General features: G+C 41.4%; 1 protein-coding gene across 1 annotated transcript in view; it reads right to left on the reverse strand.

The window, feature by feature from the left end:
* LOC122792407 (presenilin-2-like) overlaps window positions 1–23,250 on the reverse strand; it is a 773,941-nt gene that overhangs the window by 254,835 nt on the left and 495,856 nt on the right. Inside the window, exon 5 of the mRNA XM_044060195.1 lies at window positions 12,766–12,833. Coding sequence (XP_043916130.1) covers window positions 12,766–12,833 — 68 coding nt within the window. The remainder of the gene's footprint in view (window positions 1–12,765; window positions 12,834–23,250) is intronic.

The following is a 23,250-nucleotide window of genomic DNA, read 5'->3' on the forward strand; positions in this document are numbered from 1 at the left end:
TTTATTCAGATTGGTTTGAGAACAAACTTTTGGCACAAAGGATGGATTAGTTCGCAGAGATACTCTATCCTTATGGAAAATCAAGTATGGCAGCTTGATTGATAGAGCTTGCAATTCCGACACTCTTCTTGCAGATGTAATGGCTACTAACAAAATAGTTTTCCAAGAGAGAAATTTGAGATCACATGATGATGAAGGTTCAAAGGGAGGCAAGGTTAGGTGAGTCAGGACACAATTCAGATCCCATGTAGAGATTTGTGTGACATCAGGTTAGAAGTGTATTCACCAATGTAAAACTTAGAAATTGCAGCTAGTTGAACTCTAATTGCAGCTGCGGCGGAACCTTGCTGGAAAAGTTCTGCAAGAAATTCTAAAATTCAACTAAATGGGGCAGAAAAGGGATCAATGTTTTTTGCTTTTGCCCAGTAGAACCTCTTCCATTTACTAGAGTGTAACTTCCTGGTAGAAGCCTTGTGAGAAGATACCAAAATGTGTTTTACTGCTGGTGTGAAGTCTTGAAGCCTGACTAAGTTTGGAAATGGAGCAGCCATGCTGTCAAACTGAGTTGAAGAGAAGGATGAAGTGTTCCTGACATATGGGTCAGAAGGTCTGGAACTGGGTCCAGAACTCACGGTTTCTCCTGTAGGTGAGGCCAGAGAAAGAGGAACCAAATGCAGCAATGAGAATTAGCCTGCTTCCCAAGGATTTTGCTTTCTGAATGACTGGGTATCAGGGGAAAGGCATACAGTAGTCCCTAAAGCCAATCAAGTGCGTCTCTTGGTGTCTCCTCCATAGGGGGGATTAGGGCAAAGTAGCTGCTGCAGTTGGTATTCATGGGGGTGGCAAATAGGTTGCAGCAAGGCTGGCCCCATTTTCAAAAAATCTTCTCCACTATGGTTTGATTTAGAGACCACTCATGAGGCATTAATATCACCCTGCTGAGTTTGTCTGTTATGTTGGATTTTCCCCGGGACATGCATTGCTACCAGAAAATATTGGGAAGAGTTTGCCCACTGCCATACTCTCAGCATTTCTCGACAATGGGGGTATGATCTGGTTCCTCCTTGTTTGTTTATGTACCAGACTACCGATATGTTGTCTGATTGGATTGCGATCGTTCCTAGTGGAAGAGAGTCCTGGAGTGCTTGCAACGGCAGAAGCACTGCTCTCATCTCTAGAACACTGATGTGCAAATGGGCCTCATGTTCTTGCCATGTGCCTTGGACTATTCTTCCCAGATAATGCCCCCCCACACTATCAGGGAGGTGTCCATGGTCACTGTAGCTAGGGGTTGTTGTGGCACAAAAGGTCGCCAGATGGTCACCAAAGCCACCATAGAAAATCTCTCTTGCATGACTAATTCTGATCTGGTGAGACATGAGAAGTTCTTATAACGACCACTGAGCAAAAAGGAGCCACTGAAGGATTCTCATATGCATTCTGGCTAGAGGAACTAGGGTGATAGTTGATGCCATGGTTCCTAGGACTTTCAAAATTGTTTTTGCTTTCACCTGTTTTTAGGTAGAAGGTTGGCTATTTGCTGTCTGAGAACAGAAGCTTTGTCGGGAGGCAGACATGCCATCATGGAAACAGTGTCGGGATCTGTGCCTATAAATGTAATATGTTGACAGGGCAACAAGGCAGATTTTTCTAAATTCACTGTTATGCCTAACTGAGAGCAGGTTTGTAGAGTGTTGTCTCTTGCCTGTTGAAGTAGATTGCTTGGTGGTGGCAGTTAAAAGCCAGTCGTCTAGATACAGAAACACTTGGAATCCTAGACGTCTCAAGTGAGCCTTGACTACTGCCATGCATTTGGTGGACACTCTGGGGGGCTGTAGTGAGACCTAAGGGCAGAGCTTGAAACTGATAATGGCTGGCTCCCAGCTGGAACCATAAATAACTCTGTGATGCTCTGTCCATTTTTATGTGGTAGTACGTATCTTGGAGGTCTGTTGAGCACATCCAATCATCTTTCCCTAAAAAGGGAAGAATTGACTGCTGTGTCACCATTTGGAACTTGGACTTCTTCATGGATTCGTTTAGTTTACCAAGATCAATATGGGTCCTCAGTCCCCTGTTCTTTTTAGCACTTAAAAGAATCTCGAGTATGTTCTGAATCCTATTTGGTCTGCGGGGACTTTTTGGATGACTCATCTAGCAACTTTTGACTTTCTATAGTTGCTTGTTCCCTCTGACTGGGTGGAACATCTGGGGAAGTTTTGATCTGTGGGGATAGGATGGCAAAAGGGAATGGAATAACCTCTGGATATTATACTTTGTACCCAACTTGTCTCTTGTGATATCTTGCCAGGTTCTGGGTACAAAGTTAACCACCCCCCCGACTGCTTCCAGAGTAGAGCAGACGGGCCTCCTTTCAGGAGCGCTGGTAGGGCCAGCCACAAAAGGAATCACGATCACCCTGGTTTTGCAGACCCCCTCTGCCTCGTGGATGTCCACCATTATTGCCTACCCCTCTGCCCCTGGAGAAGGGTTCACCTTGTGCATCCTGAAAAACTTCCTGGGATGTTTTGAACCACATTTTTCCACTCTTCTGACCTTTAGGGCAAGGTCTTAAAGGTACGGAAAAACGTACTCCAACGGTAGAGAGAGTTTTTCCTTCCTGCTCGCATCTGGTTAGTGTATCCATGACTTTGGGTCCAAAGAGTGAGGAACCATCAAAAGGGGAATTGACAAAGGTAGACTTGAAAATCTCCGCAAAGTTACACAAGCGCATCCAGGAGAGTCTCCTCAGGGAAACTCCTGAACCCGCTGCCCTGATCACTCCATCTGCTGCACAGGATATCAGTCTCATGGAGGAGCTAACTATGGAATTTAAGGTAGATATCTGAGAGGTCACCTTTTCTGAGAACCCCGCAGCCAATGAACCTTGGAGAGCATCTCCTAACTCCTTCAGGAGATCTCTTTGTATTCTTGTAAAGTGCGTAAGGTAGTTCAGTGATCTAGGGGTAAAAGTCGCTGATGAAAATGTATGCTTCCCATATCTGTCCATCATTTGAGAGTCCTTATTCAGCAGATGGACAGATGAGGACGTTTCAGAAAGTTCCCTCTTGATGGCTGCTGCCACCACCATAGCATCTACATGGGCACCTTTCGTGAGAAAATCTTTTTCAAATGGAGCTTATAAGAACTTATTTGGCCTCTGGTTCCATGGTGTCTGCTGACTACCACGCCTTCCGACTAACCAACTCCAATAGCTCGTCAAAGGATGGGGACACCCAGGAGGCTGAAGGTTGAGATCCAAAGGCATTCAGATACACAGACAACTCATCAGAAGGATTGATGGGCCGCATCTCTCTTTCAGGATTTCTAAGGTATCTGCAAAGGAGTTATCTTTATAGGATGACCATGGGGTCCCTTCTGACTCCTTGAAGTCAGTGTGAGAGGTGACTGACTTGTCAGGGGGGAGTCTATATGCTTCTTGAATGTCCTCTTTCGAGGAGCCTCCTCAGAAGGGCATTCTGGGGAGGTCTCGGAAGAGTGCGGTTCATCCAATGGGGGTCCCTGAGGCACTGAATCTCTGCTGTCCTGTGGATGGAGTGGTGTTGAGACAGAAGCCGGTGCCTTGAGGGGAAGAATACCAGTATCTTTGTGTAGAGCAGTAGGTGGGGCAGCACACTCATCAGCTCGAAAGCAGATCCCTCTGGCTTCAAGGGCACCTTCGAGGAAACAGAGGAAATCCCCGGCTCCAAGGCTGAGGCTGATGTAGGAGCCAAGCTCAGCCATGCCAAAGCCCCGAGAGGTAAACTCGGGGCCGAAGAAACTTGGGTCCGAGTGAGTGCCCCCCCCCCCCCCACCACCACCAGAGCTGACCAGAGAACTTCGGCTCCTACACACCCTGGATGGCACAGGAAGTGTCTGAGCAGGGATCAGTTCCGAAATCTCCTGGAGAGGTCTCGGAACCAAAGAGCCTACATCAAGTGGTATCTGGCATTCTGGCTCTGAAAATCCAGTTTGACTTAGAGGAGGAATAGTCATGGATGTAACAGTCTTGGATGGCTCCAAAACTGGTTGGGTTGGAGCCGAAAACAATTTAGCCATTGCCGGTGACTTGTGCACCACCCTGTCCATGTCATCATCCAACAAGCTCTTGAGGACCTGGAGGAGAAGGTTGGTGAGCGAGATCTCTGCAATATGGGAGATCTCAAGTTAGGGGAGACCGGTACTAGTTCAGTATACCGGCTCCGAAGGCTGTGGAGCCAAAGGACTTGATTTGACTAATTCAATTCTCTCTCTCTCTCAGTTGAGGGCTGTGGAGCCAAAGAGATTGATGTTTTTGAAATTTTGGCCAGTTTTTGAGGTAGCTCCTAATGAGTCGATGAAGAGGAAGAGGAAGATGGTCTTTTTGTAGACTTGTCACCTTTAGAGGAATGGGACTTATTTTTAGAAGAAGGACTCTGTAAAGCTTCATGAAAAGGAGGTTTCAGGAGTACTTTGAGAATTAACTTGTTCTTTCTTTCCTGTAAGACACGGGAGCTGAAAGAGTGACAGGAAGTACATGTCTCTTGGAGGTGAATGGCCCCCAAACAATAAACACAAATACTATGTCCATCAGTAATTGACTTTTTGTATGGCCCTCTAACTTAAACGGACCTAGTAGAGCAACAACAAGGGCACCCAATAGACAAACCCTCTAACTTAAGAAGGTATTTAGAGTAGCTCTCTAACTAAAACGAGCTAATAAACACATTCAAGGGAATACACACTCTAACCAACTATTCTACAGAAAATTTGATGGGATAGAAGAGAAATGGCCTTGCGACTTAATGACAGCAAACAAAGCAACAAACACAGTAGCTAGATTAAATTGCACATGCAACACTACAGCAGAGAAAAACTATCTACATTACTAAACCTAGACTAATTACTATAGCAGAAGACAAGAAAAATATAAAGTTTTAAACAAACTTAGCCACGGCCAAGGAGAGAGCATCTGAACTTGTAAAGTGGCAAATGAGATCTGGGGAATTACACCACTGCATGATGGGATAGCTATTCAGCCACGAGCCAAGTGAAAGACTTTGAGCTAGTGTATTCGGCTGAGTTGGAGCCAGGATCGGCTCCGAGCCCAACCAGTAAGAATGAAGGTGAGATAGAACAACATAACATCAGGTTGTTTCCTGATCAGTGTGACGTTCCTATTATCAGACTTCCTTTCGCAACCACAGCCTCTCCACTGGATACATACCAGAAGCCTGGAAAATAGCTGTAGTAGTGCCCTTCCACAGGGAAGGATCCTTATAAAACCCTGGCTACTATAGATCTATCAGCTTTACCAGCATCATTTAGAATGTGATGGAATGCATCAATATGGACCTCATTAACATGGGCATGGGAAACGGACAATCTCTAAAATTAAGCCAGCCTGGTTTTGTAAAGTGTAGATCATGCTTAAGAGTGAAATAAGCAACAGAGGAGGGAATTTCAGTGCATACAACTTAACTTGATCTAACTAAAGGTTTTGTCACTATACCCCACTCTGACATCATTGACATCCGGGTCACACAATACAATTCACTACGTAACAGTGTATATTACCAAATTATCACTAACAGAACCCACTCAATTAATGTTGGAGGCACAATATCGTCTAAGAAACTTGTCACCAGTAGTGTACTCCAGGAGTCTAGTTCTGGAACAGCTTCTATTCAGGATTTACTTCTCTGCTGTCAAATCCAACACAAAGTCTTTGGCTGAACAAATTTGTGGATAATTGTGAGCTTGGAGCCATTATCAAATCCCACGAAGACAGTCATATCATCCAAAAGGACATAACTGGGATAAACTTGTAATATTAGGATCATTGTCTACATCTGAATGCCAAAAAATGTTGCATCATATAGTTTGGGAGAGTAGAAATGTCACAAACCTACTATAAAAACTGCAACCCTCCCTTAATACTTCTGTCATTAGATATGCCGGTTGATTCATAAACAACTGCTTTTTTGTCCGCTACATATCCACTGCCATCAGAAAAGCCTTCTTCCTCACCCAACTGATTACTAAGGGGGCTCTCTTCAGTCAAAAATGGTCACCATTCCCCTATACTCATCCCTCATCAGGTCAATACTAGAAAACAATGTACCTTTCAGTATGTAACTGTCCAGGATCCTAAAAAAACTATGCTAAGTTACCCAGAGCATCTGAATTTTCTCTGTCAAATACAGACTCACCATGGCAGTTTATGCCTGGCCTACAAAGCTGTAAATAAACTAAGGCACTATATGCCTAGCTTAAAAAGCTGTAAACCAACCAGTCCTGCTTGATGCACTGCATATGTGCAAGAATGGTAGTTATACAAATACATGATTAAGGACCTGAAGCTATACTGCAACATAAATGGGGCTTGTTGGCATGACAAATCTCTCTCCCAAAGAATTCACCAACTCTGCAGCAACTTCCTACTTTTTGAAAAGTAAAGCATGTCCCTTCACTATCTTCTAATCAAACTTAGATGAATTGAAGGGAAAACAAATTTACCACAGGCCTAACCCCGTCCCATCCCTTATGTATCAGTAGAATTAATTTACTATAGTAGTAGGACTACAGTGGCTAGGCTTTAAATAGCTTAACTGGTCTACTAACTAGTAGCAATCTAAGAAGCCTATGAACTATTACAGGCAAAAAATCATCTGAGTGAGGTTAAGGTAATGGAAGGGTGGAGCAATCCTACAGTTAAAGATCGAGCTTTTGAAATATTTACATCATCTTTATCAACATATGTATTACTTTATATCTTACTGCGGTGGTGGTGCTGTGGTAGCGTTGTCGCCTCACAGTAAGATGTCCTGTTCGATTCTCAGCTAGAGTGTCTTCTATGTGGAGACATGCGTGAATGGGCGTACCTTCGTTGAAGGTTGTGCGCCAGGGCCGGCAACTCGGCACGTAAAAATCTACTGCCAATCATTAGAGGACCGGAGTTCCGCTGTGGCGACCCCTAACCAGGAAAAGCCAAAAGACACAACAACATTTATTTTACATTTGTTAACCGGGATGGTTTGACTGGACACAGGTCCATTTTCAGTGGAGGATTGGAGAGAAAAGCTCCACAGTAAGTAAAATTGTACACAATATGTTAAAATACAGTATACAGAGAATTTTCAAACAATATGTTAAAATACAGTATACAGTAGAAGACATATGACCTATATATACAGGAAAAAAATAGTTACACACGGTTAACACCACAATAAGTATACAAATTCAATCAGCATTAGGAGAAGACCTAGACTGTAATATATATTACAGTAGGTATATTAGGAAGTGAGGTATATAAGTGGAATAATCTGAGGACTTATGCAATACATGGGCATAGCCACCTATTCTTTGTGTGTGTTCTAAGTGAGTTTTTAAAGTGAGAAGAGGTAGTGGCAGAAATCAGCGCAGGAGGGAGATTATCCCAGGTTCTAGCTATGGAGTGGGAGAACAGTGCTTTTCCTGCAGTATTGTTAGCCCTAGAGATACAGAGGAGGAGCTTGTCGGAAGATCGGAGAGGACGATTTGTATTATAGTGGGAGAGAAGCTGGCCTAGTGTAGGGGTTTTTGCTGGATGTGTTACCAAATTGTAGGCAATGACTAATTGGTGGTAGGTTAGTAGGTGGGGAGGTTCCAGCCATTGCAGTTCCCTTAGAGCCTAGCAATGGTGGGTTCTAAAGGTGGAGTTGTTTGCAAACTTGGTGATTTTATTATAACATGATTAGAGTCTGGCAAGGTTACGTTTTCTAAGCTGGGTAAGAATTGGAGCAGCATACATTAGGGTAGACAAGAGGTGAGTTTGGGCTAGGGTAATCCATGCTTGTTTCGAGAGGGATTTCCTGTGCCTATATAGTGTTCCCATTTATTTATGGACTTTTTTGATAGTTTGTGAAATGTGGATGTTGAAGTGTAGATTTTTTATCAATTTCAACGCCTAGGAGTTAGGTATAGTCAGAGGGAGAGATAATAGTACCATTTTTGGAAGAGATAATGAAGGATAGAGGGGTGGAAATGGTTTTGTTGGGGGTGAGAAGTAGTAATTTGGTTTTATTAAGGTTTAGGATAAGTTGGCTCTGAGTGATCCAACTTTCCACAGAGCTAAAAGATTCCTGGGTGAGTTGCTGTAGAGTGGGAAGTGATGTAGCTGAACAGATTAGAGTTGAATCGTCAGCATATTGTATAAGTGAAGCAAGCTGTGTGGTGGTATGGAGATTATTGGTAAATATGGAGAAAAGAAGTGGGCCTAATATGGAGCCTTGTGGTACACCTATGGTAGGTAGTTGGGAGTAAGGGGGATAGTACACTTTGCCATTGGACACACTGTTGCCTCTGATAAGACAGCTTTTAAACCAGGCTATAGCAGATGGGGCAAAGGATGGGGATGTCAGGGTGCCTATTAGTAAGGCATGTGAAACCATATCAAATGCTTTGGAGAGGTCTAGAAATATTGCAGATACAAAGTTATTATTTCTGTGTTGGCTGATCAGATTGGTGAAAGAGCAGAGCGGTGGTTGTGCTATGGTGTTGTCGGAAGCCATGCTGTGTGGGGGAGAGGAGATGTGTGAGTTTAGGAATTGTGTTACCTGAAAATGTATACATTTCTCTAGTATTTTAGATAAAGGGGATAGAATGGCAATACGGTGATAATTTGAGAATTCCTAACAGTTTCCGCCTTTATGTAGTAGAATAATGTATGATACCTTCCATAGCTGTGGGACATGTGCTTCTTGTATGGCGTGAGTGATAAGAATAGAAATAGCCTAGGATACGGATTCAGCAACTATTTTTAGGAAGTTGGCTGGTAGACTGTCAGTGGCTAGGGTGGTAGGTTTCAGTTTTATGAGGTGTTTTTTAATTGTTGAGGTGGGAACAGGTGACAGCGTAAAGGATGGGATGTTGTCAGGACATTTGGTTGGGTTATATGTAGGGCTGCTTTTGGATAGCTGGGAGGATAGTGTTAGGATGGATTCTGTGAAGTGGTGATTGAATTGGGAGGCAACGTCCTTGTTGTCATTCGTGGAGTCAGGAGTGGTAGTGGTAGTTTTGCCTGGTTTTAGCAGAGTTAATGGCATGCCAAAACTTTTGGGGATCTATCAATGAGTTATTTGTAAATATTTTTGTGCATTTACTTTGAGTTTATTTGCTTCTCTAAACTCAGTTACCTCAAAAATATCAGTACAAAAAGAGTTAACAGACCCGATCAGCCATGCACTGGCAGTACAACTGTATTTTGATGCTAGTCAGTCAGAAAAGTGAATTCATTTCAGAACAGTTTTCAGTAAAGCCAGATCGTTAAAGTTCACAAAACATGAGACACCCTTAAACTTTTTAAAAATATCAAAATACATTAAACAAAATATAAATAAGCATGCATAAATAAAGCAAACTGCAGCCAGACAGACATTTTCAGTAACACTGCTAAAATGAATAAATTACACAGGTAATAAACTAATTATTTGGCAATATTCAGCTTCTAACCTCCCAAACATTCAAGCAGAAAAAAAATCAAACCACAGAGTTTTAATCACAATACCTTATCAGACAACTATCACATTTCACAAGACTCTAAAGTGATACCCTGTTAAGGAGTTTTCAGTGCTCCAGTCACAAAACTTTTTTTTTCAAATATTACAAACAGTACTCAGACGCTGTTTAGCCCAAAAAGATAAAATCTAGTTAAAATCAAATTTTAGGGAAATGAAGATCGCACTTCACACAGATGAAATGACTAAGAATTCAACTTTCTTTAAGGGCTGCCACTATCTGGTACAGATTCTTAATGCTGCCATCCTCAGAAGCATGTGTTAGACAGTGGCAGGCCCCCTTTTTTATTTGGCCATTGCTTAAGAATAAACCATTAGAAGACAAATGGAAGGGATGAATCTGAAAGGTGAGTAACTAACAGATAAGGAATGTTATCATTAGAGCCTGCCTTAGGAAACTGTTACATGTTCTTGACACGGATGCCAATATTCATATCTCAAGCTTAGTTCTCAAGGTGAATTTCTTGGCATCTACAGCTCAGACATGTAATAATCTGGTCGTGATTGGAGACCCAGGCAGAATCCTCTATATTCCATTCTCGTTTTCTTCTCTTATTTTTCAGTAGCTCAGTGACTGTTGTGCTTAAGGACCCCCACAATACCATTTTTTATTCTGTCAAAAATTTACAGACAAAGATAAATTCACATTTAAGTTTTTTAATATTAGTGCTACCCTTCCTGCACTGAAAACCTGCTTAAACTCTGCAGGAATCATAAAATGCACCGCAATGTACAGTGTAAGACACATGACATTTTATTCTCCATTTTCCTTTTATTGTCTCCTGTATTCCATTCCACTCCAGTCACATGCTCAGTAATGCTGCCTCTCCTCTCCACTCTTTTTATGTTTTACTATCCACAGCCATGGTCTTACCATCAAGCCCACAGCAATTCAATACAATCAGTTAAGTGACTCAGTTTTTGAAATTATACTATACTTTGATGACGTTTTGCATGTTGTACTGGTACTACCTCAGAATGACAATCAGTTTCTACCTTTCTTCAAAGCACCTGTAATGTCACTGCTATCCACTCCCCCACACCTGTTAACTGCCAAATCATATGTGGTTGTGGGCATTATCACAATGGATATTCCAAATTAATTCGATCATCTTAAGAAATTTGCTTTATCCAAATGGAGGCCAGACAGAGTCCCCAATCATATTAACTCTTCCTTTCTGCCTTTTCTCACAAGTAATACCTAATGCAATTGATTATGTCAATACAAGTACAATACTGCTCTAGCAATACTTTCTTCTCATTCATCTTTGACCTTTTTAACTTTACCACAATTACTGGATTTTGTTGTGTTCCACTGCTCCCACCAAGGTTCACCTCTTCCTCATTATCTAGGTTTGTCTCCTTCACATATACATGCACAAACTTTATTCATGACACAATTTTATGCTTCACATACTAAAACTGTTACCTTCCCAAACACAGTGTCTCACACTCTGTCATCCCTCAACTCTGTATTTTCAGCTGTGTTCTCCCATTAATGTTTCCTGGTATTCCCCTCCTCTTCATCTCTGATTATATTATTTCCTTCCTGCTATTTTTTGTTCACTAGCTGTACCCTCTTCTCCATCAACAGATTCATCTGGCTTCCAATGTCCATTCTACTTAATATACAACTTCACTATTGGGTTGCCCTCTGCTACCCCTCTACCATACCTCTCAGAGTACTTAAACTTTTCCTGTCTTACATATTTTACATACTATTCCTATTGTTTTTTTTGGTTTTTTTTTTACAATTTTCAAAAAAAGCCACTGTATTTCTTCTGTTGCTCTTTTTTTCTCCAACACAGCTGACCAACAACTGACCTCAGTGCATCTCCTTTACTGCCTACCTTCTGACTGCCTTGGAATTGTTCAAATTAAGGTTGGATCTGACAACAAAATCAATGTGTCCTGGGACAGCACCCCACTGTTGCTGTAGGAGTATTTTTCCTATTATCCCTACCCCTGTGTGTGCCCAGTAACAACTTGAGTGTGGAATGTGCAATGGGCATTAGCCCTGGACTCCCCTCCCTTTCACAAGTGGCTAACAGTATGATATCCTGCATACCCCCCAGGTGGCATTTTGTGGTTGTATCCCCCTGTCTTCACCAGGGAAATCAAACCATAACATGCCCCCTCATGTTTACGTCCACAAGAGGAGCATACCCACTCTCCCCTTGCAGCACCTCAGGCATTTGGGCTGCTAACCAAACCCAGGTTGTCGTGACCATGGTCAGGGATTTATCAATCTACACAATGGTGCTGGCAAAGCCAAATAATGCTTTTAAGTGGAAATCTGAATGTATCTGTGTTTGAGCACTATCTAACTGGTAGCACATCACAAGATGAGGTCATAATGCATAGTACAAAGGAGTGAAGTCCCCAGGGGCACTGATCCTGAGCTGCCTATCTAAAGCAAAACACAAACTGGCAAAAAATGCAACCTATTTATTCAGCAATGACTACACAGTTGACAGTTTGTTCATGAGATTGTCTACTTTTTTGCCCCACATTCTGTTTTAATGTATAAAGTATATATCAGTTATACTCTTTAAATGATGAAGATACACTCCAAGTCACAATTTAAAGAGCAAAGTTTCAAACTAATATTTTCTGTTTCACATTGCAGCACCTCTTACCATCTCAATAAGTTTATAATACACAGAGATGATTTGCAATCTCAGTTTGAATTATTTTTATTCCTTCTTTTTGTCCTGTTAGAGTTGCTACTTCAGCTGTTCTGGAGCATATAATGTACTCTGTCTTGTGTCATACAAAGACATTTTCACTGTAATTTTTATTTCAATAACAGGTCAATTCTGTGTGCATTATACTAATAAGGCATGCTAGGTAAGACTCTATTATACATCCATGGAAAGTGCTCCCTAATTTTTTTGCATTAGGTAACTGTAAGGTTTTACTGTACAAACAAAATGAATGCAAGAGAATGAGTGGCTTAGCAAACTTGTTTTTCACATTAAACATAACTTTAAACAACATATAGTCTGCTTCTATCTTCATCCTAAAATCAGCATATGGCTGCTAACAGTATTTATTTTATTTAAACAATAAGAAAAAATACATCCTTAGCATGCACAAGCTTGCTTCAAACATAAGAAATATGTCAGCTCATGTTAAACATATGCATTATCAGAGATAAAGCTCCATGGTGGAGCAGAGCCATGCCTATAATGCATTATCTCAATGATATTTTTGTGTGTGCACTTACCCAAGATAAATATAGGTGAAAAGGAACAGCAGCATCAAAGAAGACAGAATCAGCCAGCCATTAATGAACTGCAAAATAAAAATATATGAAATGGTATGATGAAGTGGACTATGCGCCCTGTTCTGCTGCTTGTCCCTATCAGAAAAGTAACTGTGATAAAAGTTTAGAAAGCTTTCAGCATTGCTTTATCTTTTCATCCACTGTTTTGCAAGGTACTGAAAATGTACTACATTTTAGACATCTTTAGAAAAGACAGTTTGGCTGAGATGTAGCATAAAAAAGAAAGAAAGTTAATGAACCATATATGTGTCAAACTGGAATTCCAGCAATTTTGACAGCGTGTCTTGATAACATGGTGGAATCCAAAATACACGATGGGCAATTTCACCTTCCACTGATGTGCAGTGAACCCTATTCTGAAGAAAATCCAGTATTCATACTAAGTCCAAATGTACTGTCTTTACTAACCAATTTAATACCTTTGCTTTTTTAATAAAAACATTTTTGTTGATGCTTTAGTTAAATTAACAAATTAAAGAACACTGCATCACATCACACAAACAAAACAGGTATACCCACCTTCTGCCTTCTGTCTGTACTGTGCATTGCTTTCTTGGATGTAAGCCAATACATGTTACTTTCTGTAGTATATTCTACACATTTTAGTTATACTTTGTCAGTAATATCCACACATTTCTCCTAATCACTGGGGTTATCCTTGAAAGCATTTCTAAATGTCTGTTTAAGTAGAAAATGAACTCTTAATCCAGTCCTCATAAGTATCCCTATTCGTATTAGTCCAGTTTTCCATGATGTACTGCTTTCTAGTCACAATGGGGATAACAGCACAAGATTCATGGTATTCAAATTTATGGGTTTTAAAAATTAAGGAAGCATACTTCCAATGATGGTACTAGTACTGATGCCAAGACTCCCTCTTTAATAACATCATCAGCATTCCATTCCAGATAGAATGGTTGTTTTGATCTCTCTCTTATTGGGGCACAAATACAGCTTTGGTTATCTATACCCTAAAAGATACTTGTTTAGCCTGTGCAAAGTGTAGGTTATGAATTATCATTTAAAATGTAGTGCAAATACTTACATTTGGTGAATGGAATATATGAGTGAGTACTCAAATGGTTCCAAATGAAGTTTGTAGTGTTTTCTCTGGGTGCATTCTCCCAAAGACTTGATTTTTAAAGTAGATATTTTCCAGGTTCATTAATTATGTCCAAGTATATGTAAGAGATCATGTTCTTGGGTGATGAGTGCCTGCACACAGTTCTTGGGAAGGCCAGGGTCAATTAAGTTGGAGTGGTATAGCCACTAGAAATTTCAAGGTAGTAATTATATAATCCTTAATCATACAGAGGTCACTGTTTTACAGATTCCAGTTTTTAACTAGAATATTTATGTCCATAAATAAGTCTTAAACTTGAAATCACATACGGTCTTATCCTTTAACTTGGCAAATCTTGTATGCTTCAACATATAATTATTCAGGGCAATGTTTGGATTGTTGTCTTATAGTTGTCATAGTTTAAATTCCCTACCATAGCCAATTACCTCTACTAATTTGCTAGCCTCAGATATTAGATTTCTTAGAGGCATCGGCAACTAGAACTTTTTAGACCATTTTATGTTTAGAAATGTGGTTGCTTTAATACTGATTTGAATGTTACTTTTCTTTTTGTAACACTATTATTCATAATGAGGTTGAATTTTTTGGAAGTGTAAAATAAAGTGTACAACATTTAGCTGTTTTGCTAGCCTGCTGACTGTAACACGTGAAGTACGAGAGTTTGAATATTCTGTTACTTGTGTTTCTAGCAAGCCAGTTTAGACGGCATCTATGAATGGTAAAGTTCCAGACAAAATCCAGAGCTATTTTGTTGAACTAATGACATGTTTTATTATAAACTGAAGTAATTGCGTAGTTACTTAAAACAAAAAACATGGGCAAATGCATTTTGATTATTATAACCCTCACTAATAGCTTAAAATGCATTTCCCCATCATAGTAAGTCTGCCTTGACCGCTCAAATGTTTTTAATATGTTATTTATTTTACATTTTTTAACTGGGAAAGTCTGACTGGATACATATCCATTTTCAGCAGAGGCCCAGGGAGAAAAGCTCCAAGCAGATAAACAGTTAAAATGCAGTATACAGTAATATTTAGCAATTAACAAAATCAAAAGAAAAATACACATAGGTTACATATTTAAGAGAATGGTCTGAGTAAGGTAATATTTACAGAGATATTAAGCAATTTAACAAAAATAAAAAGACAACTACAAATAGGTTCCATAATGAAAAAGGTTCAAAGTAAGGTTATATTTGGATAAGAGAAAGTAGACAACAACGTGGGAGGTGGAGGGAAACTATAAAGGGAGAAAAAAATTAAACATATAAGAGAAATGAGGGTATAAGAAGAGGAAAAAAGGTAAAGGAAGATCATTTATAAAAGAAAGAGAGGAAGAATGAGATAAGGGAAGGGCAGGTTAGGTAGAAAGGAGCAGAGGCTGAGAACGGAAGTTACAGTTCTGATAATGGAAGCTAGAGCCAATATAAAGGGGTAGAAGAAATTAATTGAAGGAGGGTACGGAGAGAGAAAAGGGAAATTCTCTTAGATAACGAAGATGGTTTAATAGATTATATGAGTAATGTCGGGTTAGACTCGGACTAGCTAAGACTAAGACAAGCTTTAGTTGAAACTCAAGTCAGTGAAGTAACTCAGACTGAAGAATTTGAGTTTTAGTCAGGGTTTAGACAAGGACATAGCCAGTTATTGTACATGTGTGTCTTTCGTGATATTTTGAAGTGAGGCAAGGAGCAATTTGTGGTTAGTTCACCAGGAAGGGAGTTCCATTTTTTACCAGCAGTGTTAGAGAATAAGGAATCTCCAGCAGAGTTGCTGGCTTTGGTAGGTTGTACTAGCATTCTGATGGAAGAGCGAAGGGATGCTAGATTGCAATATGGGGTTAATGATATTAGCTAGACTGGGGGTGAGGGAAGGTTGGTGGAGGATTTTATGAGTTACTATGAGTTGGTTATAACAGATCTGGTTGGGTAGCTCTAGCCAACCTAATTTTTTGAAGATTGTGGCAGTGGCGAGTTCTGTATTCTGAGCCTGTGGCAAATCTCGCTATATTGTTGTAACATTTAGTGATTTTGTTGAGATTTGATTTGGATAAGTTAGTGAGGATGGGTGATGCATAGAGAAGGGATGACAAAAGATGTGTGCGAGCTATGGCTGTTCTAGCAGTTGGGGTTAGAAATTTCTTAATCCTATACATGGAGCCTATTTTTTTGTTTACTGTTTTTATAGTTTTGTCTATATGGGCATTGTAGTTTAGATTATCAATGAATATACCTAGCAGTTTAGCAGTTGGTTCTGGAGAAAGTATGGTACCATTCTGAGAAGAGACTGAAAATGTTGGTGGTGTTATCTTACAGGTGGGGGGGAATAATAGAAGTTTGGTTTTGTTTGGGTTCAATAACAGCTGATGATTAAGCCAGTTCTCTACTTTGTTGAAGGTTGTTTGGGATAGGGATTGTAATTCTGTAGGAGTTGTGGCAGAGCAGATTAGCATGGAGTCGTCTGCGTACTGTATAGTAGTAGCATGAGGGATAGCTTTGGGCAGGTTGTTTATGAAAATAGAGAAAAGGAGGGGACCCAGAATAGAACATTGGGGTACTCCTAGAGTGATGGATAAAAGAGGAGATAGATGCTCTTTCCACAGGACTGCTTGCTGCCTACTGTGCAAGTAAGAGTGGAACCATTTGATTGCAGGGTTTTCTATGGACAGGGATTTGAGAGAGTCTAAGAGTAGGGTGTGGTTAACCATGTCAAATGCTTTTGATAAGTCGAGGAAGAGGGCAGAGGAAAGCAGGTTTTGATTGCGGTTTTGGTTTATTTTGTGGGAGAATGTGAGAAGGGCAGTGGTAGTACTGTGGGCTGGTCTGAAACCATGCTGGGATGATACTAGGAGATTGTTGTGGGTCAGGTGGTTTAAAAGTTGTTTTTGCATGCATTTCTCCATTGTTTTGGCTAGGAGAGATAGTATGGTGATAGGTCTATAATTAGAAAGTTCAGTGGAGTTTCTACCTTTATGAAGTGGAATAATATGAGCTGTTTTCCAAATGGGGGGGACGTAGGACTTCTGGATACAGCAATTGATTAAGATGGAGATAGGGATAAGCTATTACATTGGCAGCTTTTTGTAGGAACACTGCGGGAAGTTGGTCTGCAGCCAGGGAAGTAGGTTTTAGTTTCTTTAGTAAGGATTGGATATAGTCTGTAGGTATATAATTGAATTTTAAGTGGGGGGATTCAGCTGATTAGCTGTGCTAGTAGTTGAGGAGCAGGGAGATAAATTATTAGCTAGGAAATTTACAGTTTCGGTGAAGAAAGTGTTAAAGGTCTTAGCTACAGAATCAGGGGGTAGATGTAATGTTGTTGATGGGGTGGGGGTAGCAGATTTACCTGGGTGTAGTAGTTTATTCAAGCTTGACCGAAATTTTTGAGGTTGATTTTGGTGTTTTTGCTGTAAGTTGACATAATAGCTTTGCTTGTCTGACAGGATTGATCTTTTTGCTTCGTTTCTTAATTATATTATATTAACGGAAGAGCTTTTGATCATGTGTATATGTTATTTCCAGATATTTCAGCTCTACTGAAGAGACCTTTATGCCTCTGACAAAGCCAACATTGCTTGTGCTTGCAAAAACACTGTACTTTCCAAGGGACCACAAACTGGTTTTGTAGTAGGACTTCTGCAACTACGCTCATCATACCTGCTACTTCTGTGGCATTTTGGGTAGATTCCCAAATTTACACTACCTGAGAGGTGAAAAGGTAAGGATCCAGAAGCCCGTGGAAAATGATCCTAGCAAAGCCTGTTTTGGACCTTGAAAAAGAATCCAGTTTGCCATGCTTTGTGACTTTATTAATACAGAACCAGGTTGCTGCCTCTAACATGCTTGCAGAGTCCACCACTCCGATATGCCAACAAAGAGGATAAGGCCCTAGTCAAGTGCGCCTTAATCTTGCCTGGAAGAGATTTACCATGGTGAGTGTAACAGAAAACAATAGCAGAGGACAACCATCATATAATAGTTTGCTTAGGAGACAAGCTGACCTTTCCTAGCCACTGCATAGCAGACAAACAGCTGTTCAGCATTACTAAAGGACTTTGTTCCGTCACAGTACTGCCTGAGCTGTCTGTAGGCATCCAAGGTCTGTAGCAGCTTTTCTCCTTTGTGGATCAGGATAGAACACTTGGAAGACTGATGGCCTTACTAAAGGTAAATTCAGAAACAACTTTAGGTATGAATGATGGATTACTGTGCAACACAATTCTGTCCTTGCAAAAAATGAGATAGGGTTGGCCCACCATGACGGCTTGCAGCCTAAAGACTCAACTGGCTGGTGTCAGAGCAATGAGTAAAACAGTCTTCTAAATAGTGAACCATAAATTAGTCTGAGAGGCAGGTTCAAAAGGAGGTAAAGTCAATTTTTCAACAAAGTTGAAATCCCAGGGAGGAGGAATTGGCTTTCGATGGGGTCTCATGTGCAAAACTCCTCTCATAAACTATGTGACCATAAAAAAAGAGATGAAAGAGGGGAATCCCATGGGCAGACAAACAGACGGCTGCAAGATACACTTTGATACAAGCATATGACAAACAAAGTAGCTCACACAAATATTTCAAAACAAGAGGGGTCAAAAGCCTTTTGGACCTCTGTTATTGAACCTAGAAAACCTCTTCCACTTCTAAACAAAGATTTTCTAATTGCAGGTTTTCTTGCTTCCTTAAATACCTGCTACACATCCCCATGGAACAAGTGCCTAAAATATATTGACACAGACTCATCCAAGCGGTCAGCTGGAATTGCTATAAGATAGGGTGGACCATTCACCACTGATGCTCTGTGAGTAGATCCAGCCTGTGAGGAAGCTTGTGGTAATTGCCCTTGGCCAATTCCATTGAAAAGGAGAACCAACACTGCCTGGGCCAAAAGGGGTTCACAACAATGACCTTTGGTAGTTCTTTATGAATATTTAGAAGTATCTTGGGAATCATTAGAAAGGGTGGTAATGCATACAGGAATATTCCTGATCATGGAAATGACAAAAGTATCATTCAAGCATGGATGCAGGGATGTCTTGAACAGAAGTTTTTCAGTTGTCTGTTTTGAAATGATGTGAAGATCCGCTTAAGATGTTCCCCACATCTGGATCAAGTCCTGAAAGACCTCTAGATGGAGCTTCCTCTCATGAGGGTCTGTCCAGGATCTGCTTAGTCTGTCTGCCATTGTGTTTTGCTCTAGCAAAATATATGCGGCCTGAAGAATCAGAGAATGCTGTAGATCCAGCTCCCAGTCCATCACTGCCAACCGGCAAAGAGGGAATGACTATATACCCCCTTGCTTGTTCAGGTATCACATTATGGTAGTTCTGTCTGTGGCCACTAGCAGTGGACGTGGAGTCCATATGTGGTGAAGAACTGTTATGAATCACTGTCAATATCTCTTTTACATCTATGTCCTTTGGTTTGTCTTGGGGACCCCACAAGCCTTGCACTTGAACTCCCATGGACACTGCCCCTCACACAAAATCTGAAGAGTCCATCAGGGCATAATGGATTGGGGTCTGAAGAGAGAGAGAGAAAGGGAATCCTGGATTCAGAGACAGTTGATCCTTTCATCACTGCAGTACAGTTTTACACATCCTAGTACAGGTAAAGTACAGCTGTGTACCTACCATAAATGTAGATGTTAGAGTATATTCACTGTTGCAATCATTACTCTTGGGTTATCCTGCTGGCAGGCTACCCACAGTCGGCCTGAATTCCAAAGTCCTGGTCCGGCGTCGGTTTCTGTCGCCTCTTCCCTGACGTCAGTGCACCAGGGGTATAAAAGATGCAGCCGACGCCATTTTCTTCAGTTTTTCTTGCCCCAGATGTCAGGTGCCCCCAAAAGGGTAGTCTAAAAATTCTGCTTATAAAAAAAGCATGCACAAACATAAACATTACCTTCATCTAGAAGCAAATACACCACATAGGTTGTATAGAATAGAGAAGTACAGAGAAGTTCCAGCAATGAAAGGGGGATGGTGGGAGGGTAACCTGGACTGCAACAGTGAATACACTCTAACAGCTACATTTATGGTAGGTACACAACTGTACTATGTTCATCGTGTTTCACTGTTGCAGTCATTACTCTTGGGTTGAATCCCAAAGCTGAGGTTGGGTGGCTGGGCCTAAATAGAATGAGTGGCTATGAGGCCCTGCAGAACTGCAGTGGCAAAGCCTGCTCTGGATTTAGAGTAAAGAGGTAAATGGTAGTGCTTGGTAAAAGTGTGCACTGAAGTCCAAGTTGCAGCCTCCAAAATATCCTTGGTTGGTACTCCTCTGAGGAAGGCTGCTGAAGTGGCTGCTGCTCTGGTTGAATGTGGTCTAATGCCCTTAGGCACTGATTTGCCATGTTGTGAACAGCAGAAACGAATGCAGTGGCCTATCCATTTTGAAATAGTCTGCTTTGAAATAGCCCTTCCCTGTGATCCTGCAGCATATGCCACTAAAATTTGCTCAGTCTTTCTGAAAGCTTTTGTTTTGTCCAAGTAGAAGCGTAGCTGTCTCTGTATGTCCAAAGAATGCAGAAGTCTCTCCTCTTTATTCTGTGGGTTTGGATACAAGGTAAGCAAATGAATGGTTTGGTTATGAGCCACACTGGACACTACCTTAGGCATAAATGTTGAGTTTGTCCTTAGAGAAACGCTGTCTGAATGGAAAATAATAAAAGGTTCCACAGCCATTAATGCCTGTAACTCAGACTCTTCTTGCTGAAGTTATTGCTAGGAGCAGAGCTGTTTTCCATAAGATTTTATCTCGGCTGTATTGGCTGGCTCAAAAGGAGGCAGTGTTAGCTTTTCCAAGACAAAACTGAGGTCCCATATAGGTACTGGTGCTCTCCTTGGAGGTCTTATGTTTTTGGCCCCTCTGAGGTACTGCCTTAGCAGTGGATGTGAAAAAATAGGTGGGTCCGTATTGTAATGAGCTGAAATGGCAGAGGCATGGATCTTAATTGATGAGAAGGATAGGCCTTTGTCCAGCATCTCAGTTAGGTATTGTAAAATCTGAGGAATATTTGGTACGAGTGTCAGTTCCTTGTGCCTGGTTCCAAGCACAGAATCTCTTCCATTTTTCTGCATAAGATTTTCTGGTGCTGGGCCTCCTGGCCTCCAAAATAACATCCATAACTGCTTTATAGAGAGATGTGTTCTGAGTGGTTATATTATCCGCCATGCAGCCAGATTTAGGGTTCTGAGTTGGCTGTGCAGGATCTGATTGCTTTTTTTTTTTTTTTGGGTCAGTAGATGAGGAATTTGAGGTAACGTCCAGGCTGGACCTTGAGACAAGCTCTTTAGGATTGGATACCAGTGCTCGCGTGGCCAGTCTGGGGCAATCAGTATCATTTTTGGCTTCTCTTGTCTGACCTTTAGGAGTACCTTGGGGAGGAGAGGCAGTGGAGGAAAGGCATATACTGTTAAGTTTTTCCAGCTGAATGATACAGCATCCACTTTCCATGCTTGTTTGTGATAAGTCCTTGTCCCTGCTCTTGCTGTGGTACTCGATGAATAGCCTTCATGTCCATTTGTGCCTCTGCCCATTGATTGTGTGGCACTTCTAGCATACCTTTTGTCTTTGGAAGGGTGTGAAAGTGGAACCTGAAGCCCTGAGAGCCTATATTCAAGACCCATTTGTCCTGGGTGATCATGTGCCAATTTTGTATAAAAAGTGCTAGCTTTCCCCCTAAGGGTGCTGCCAAAAGATAAGTGCTTGGCACTGGCAGAGGAAAGTCATTGGGACTGTTTCCTATATGGCTGTGATTTGTCATCTCCGCTTTTGGAGGTAGAAGCACCCCATTGTTTAGGCCTGTATGAGCCTTGGGGCTGGGGTCTGCCCTCTAGGGCATCTGTATCTGCCTCTTTGTGGTCTGTCTGACACTGGAAAGGAGCACTTCTTCGAAGGCCAGTTCCTGCTAAATCTGGGTGGCTGTACCTGTAAGAAATCCTTGACTGTCTGCATAGATTTCGCTTTATCCTCCATTTTCTTTAACACCTCTTCTGCCTTAACACCAAACAAAGTATCATGCTGCAATGGAGAATCCAATAATTTTGCTTTAACATGATCAGGCAGATTCTGTTCCTTTAACCAAGCATGCCTTCTAAAGACAGAGCCTGTAACAGCGGCCCTGCAAGAGGCCTCCAGTGAATCAAAACCACATTGCAAAGTATGCTTTCCCACTTGTTCAGCTGCATACAATAAATCCTGCATTTCCTTATTTTCAGAACATTCAGAGCTTGTCAACATTTTATGTTTTAGCAGTGACATTAAGTATTGCTGATATTTAAGCATATGAAACTGACAATTTAAAAGCCCTTACAGCCAAAGTAGCAGAGATGTAAACTTTTTTCTCCATCTGTCCAGTGCTCTAGAACCCCTATCAGAGGGGACAGGGTTTTTTGCAGTGGAAGCCTTGACCCCTTTGGGACCCTGAGATATAGTTTCTGGGTCAGCAGTAGGGTTTTTATATAGAAATGTATGAGAATATGGAACCCTGTAGTACCTGTCTGGCTTAATGGGTGCAGGGGGTAAAGAGTCAGGAGATAGGCCGGACTCTGAAAATACATCATCTACAATGTCTAGAACAGGTGGAATAGCAAGAGGTCTGTGCTGAGGCAGTAAGTCTCTGAGTCTTTTCTTAGATTCCGAGTAATCTTGGCTCTCCCAGTGAAAATGCTCCCTCATGGTATGCAGGATTTCCCCCAAAGAATAATCCTCAGGAGGAGAGGCTGAAGGAATAGATTCTTCAGCATCAGAATCCTCACAGGGAGGAAGAGAGTATCCCTCTTCTGAAGAGGAATCAGAGGAAATGGAAACCTGATCAGAAGAATCATATTCAGTGTCTTGCCTAGGCCTCTTATCAGGAGGGGGATGGGAACCCCTGATCAAAGTAATTAGGTCTTCGGCCATTTTAAGCATCTGTTTCTTAGGCATGGAAGTCTGTCCAGGAGAATGCTGTACTTGTTTCTTTGTCTTTAAGGCTGTTTTAGTCTTTGCCTTGGAAGCTGAGGTTGGCTTGACATATAACTGTGTAGGTCTGAAAATACCCTCAGAAGCCGATGCCTGCTCAGCGGGTCCGGACCCATCTGAGGGAATAGTTTCAGAGTGTCCAATACCTTGAGTATCCAGAGGCCTAGTTGTCTCCACATGGGAGTCGGAAGCGGCCTGTGGCTCTGAGGTAGCGGGTGTCAGGGGCTGCGAAAACGCCTCACTGAGAACCGGCGAGCCGGCAACTGGCCTAGCAGAGGCCTCGTAGTCGGTTTTAGATCTCAGATGCCTGCCTTTTTCCTTTTCCTTGCGCTTTTTATGAACTCCGGTCATCGGCTGTTCCGGTGGCATTATATAATTA

Source organism: Protopterus annectens, chromosome 1.part2 (genome assembly GCF_019279795.1).
Source record: "Protopterus annectens isolate FY-2018-M chromosome 1.part2, PAN1.0, whole genome shotgun sequence".
Lineage (NCBI taxonomy): Eukaryota > Metazoa > Chordata > Ceratodontiformes > Protopteridae > Protopterus > Protopterus annectens.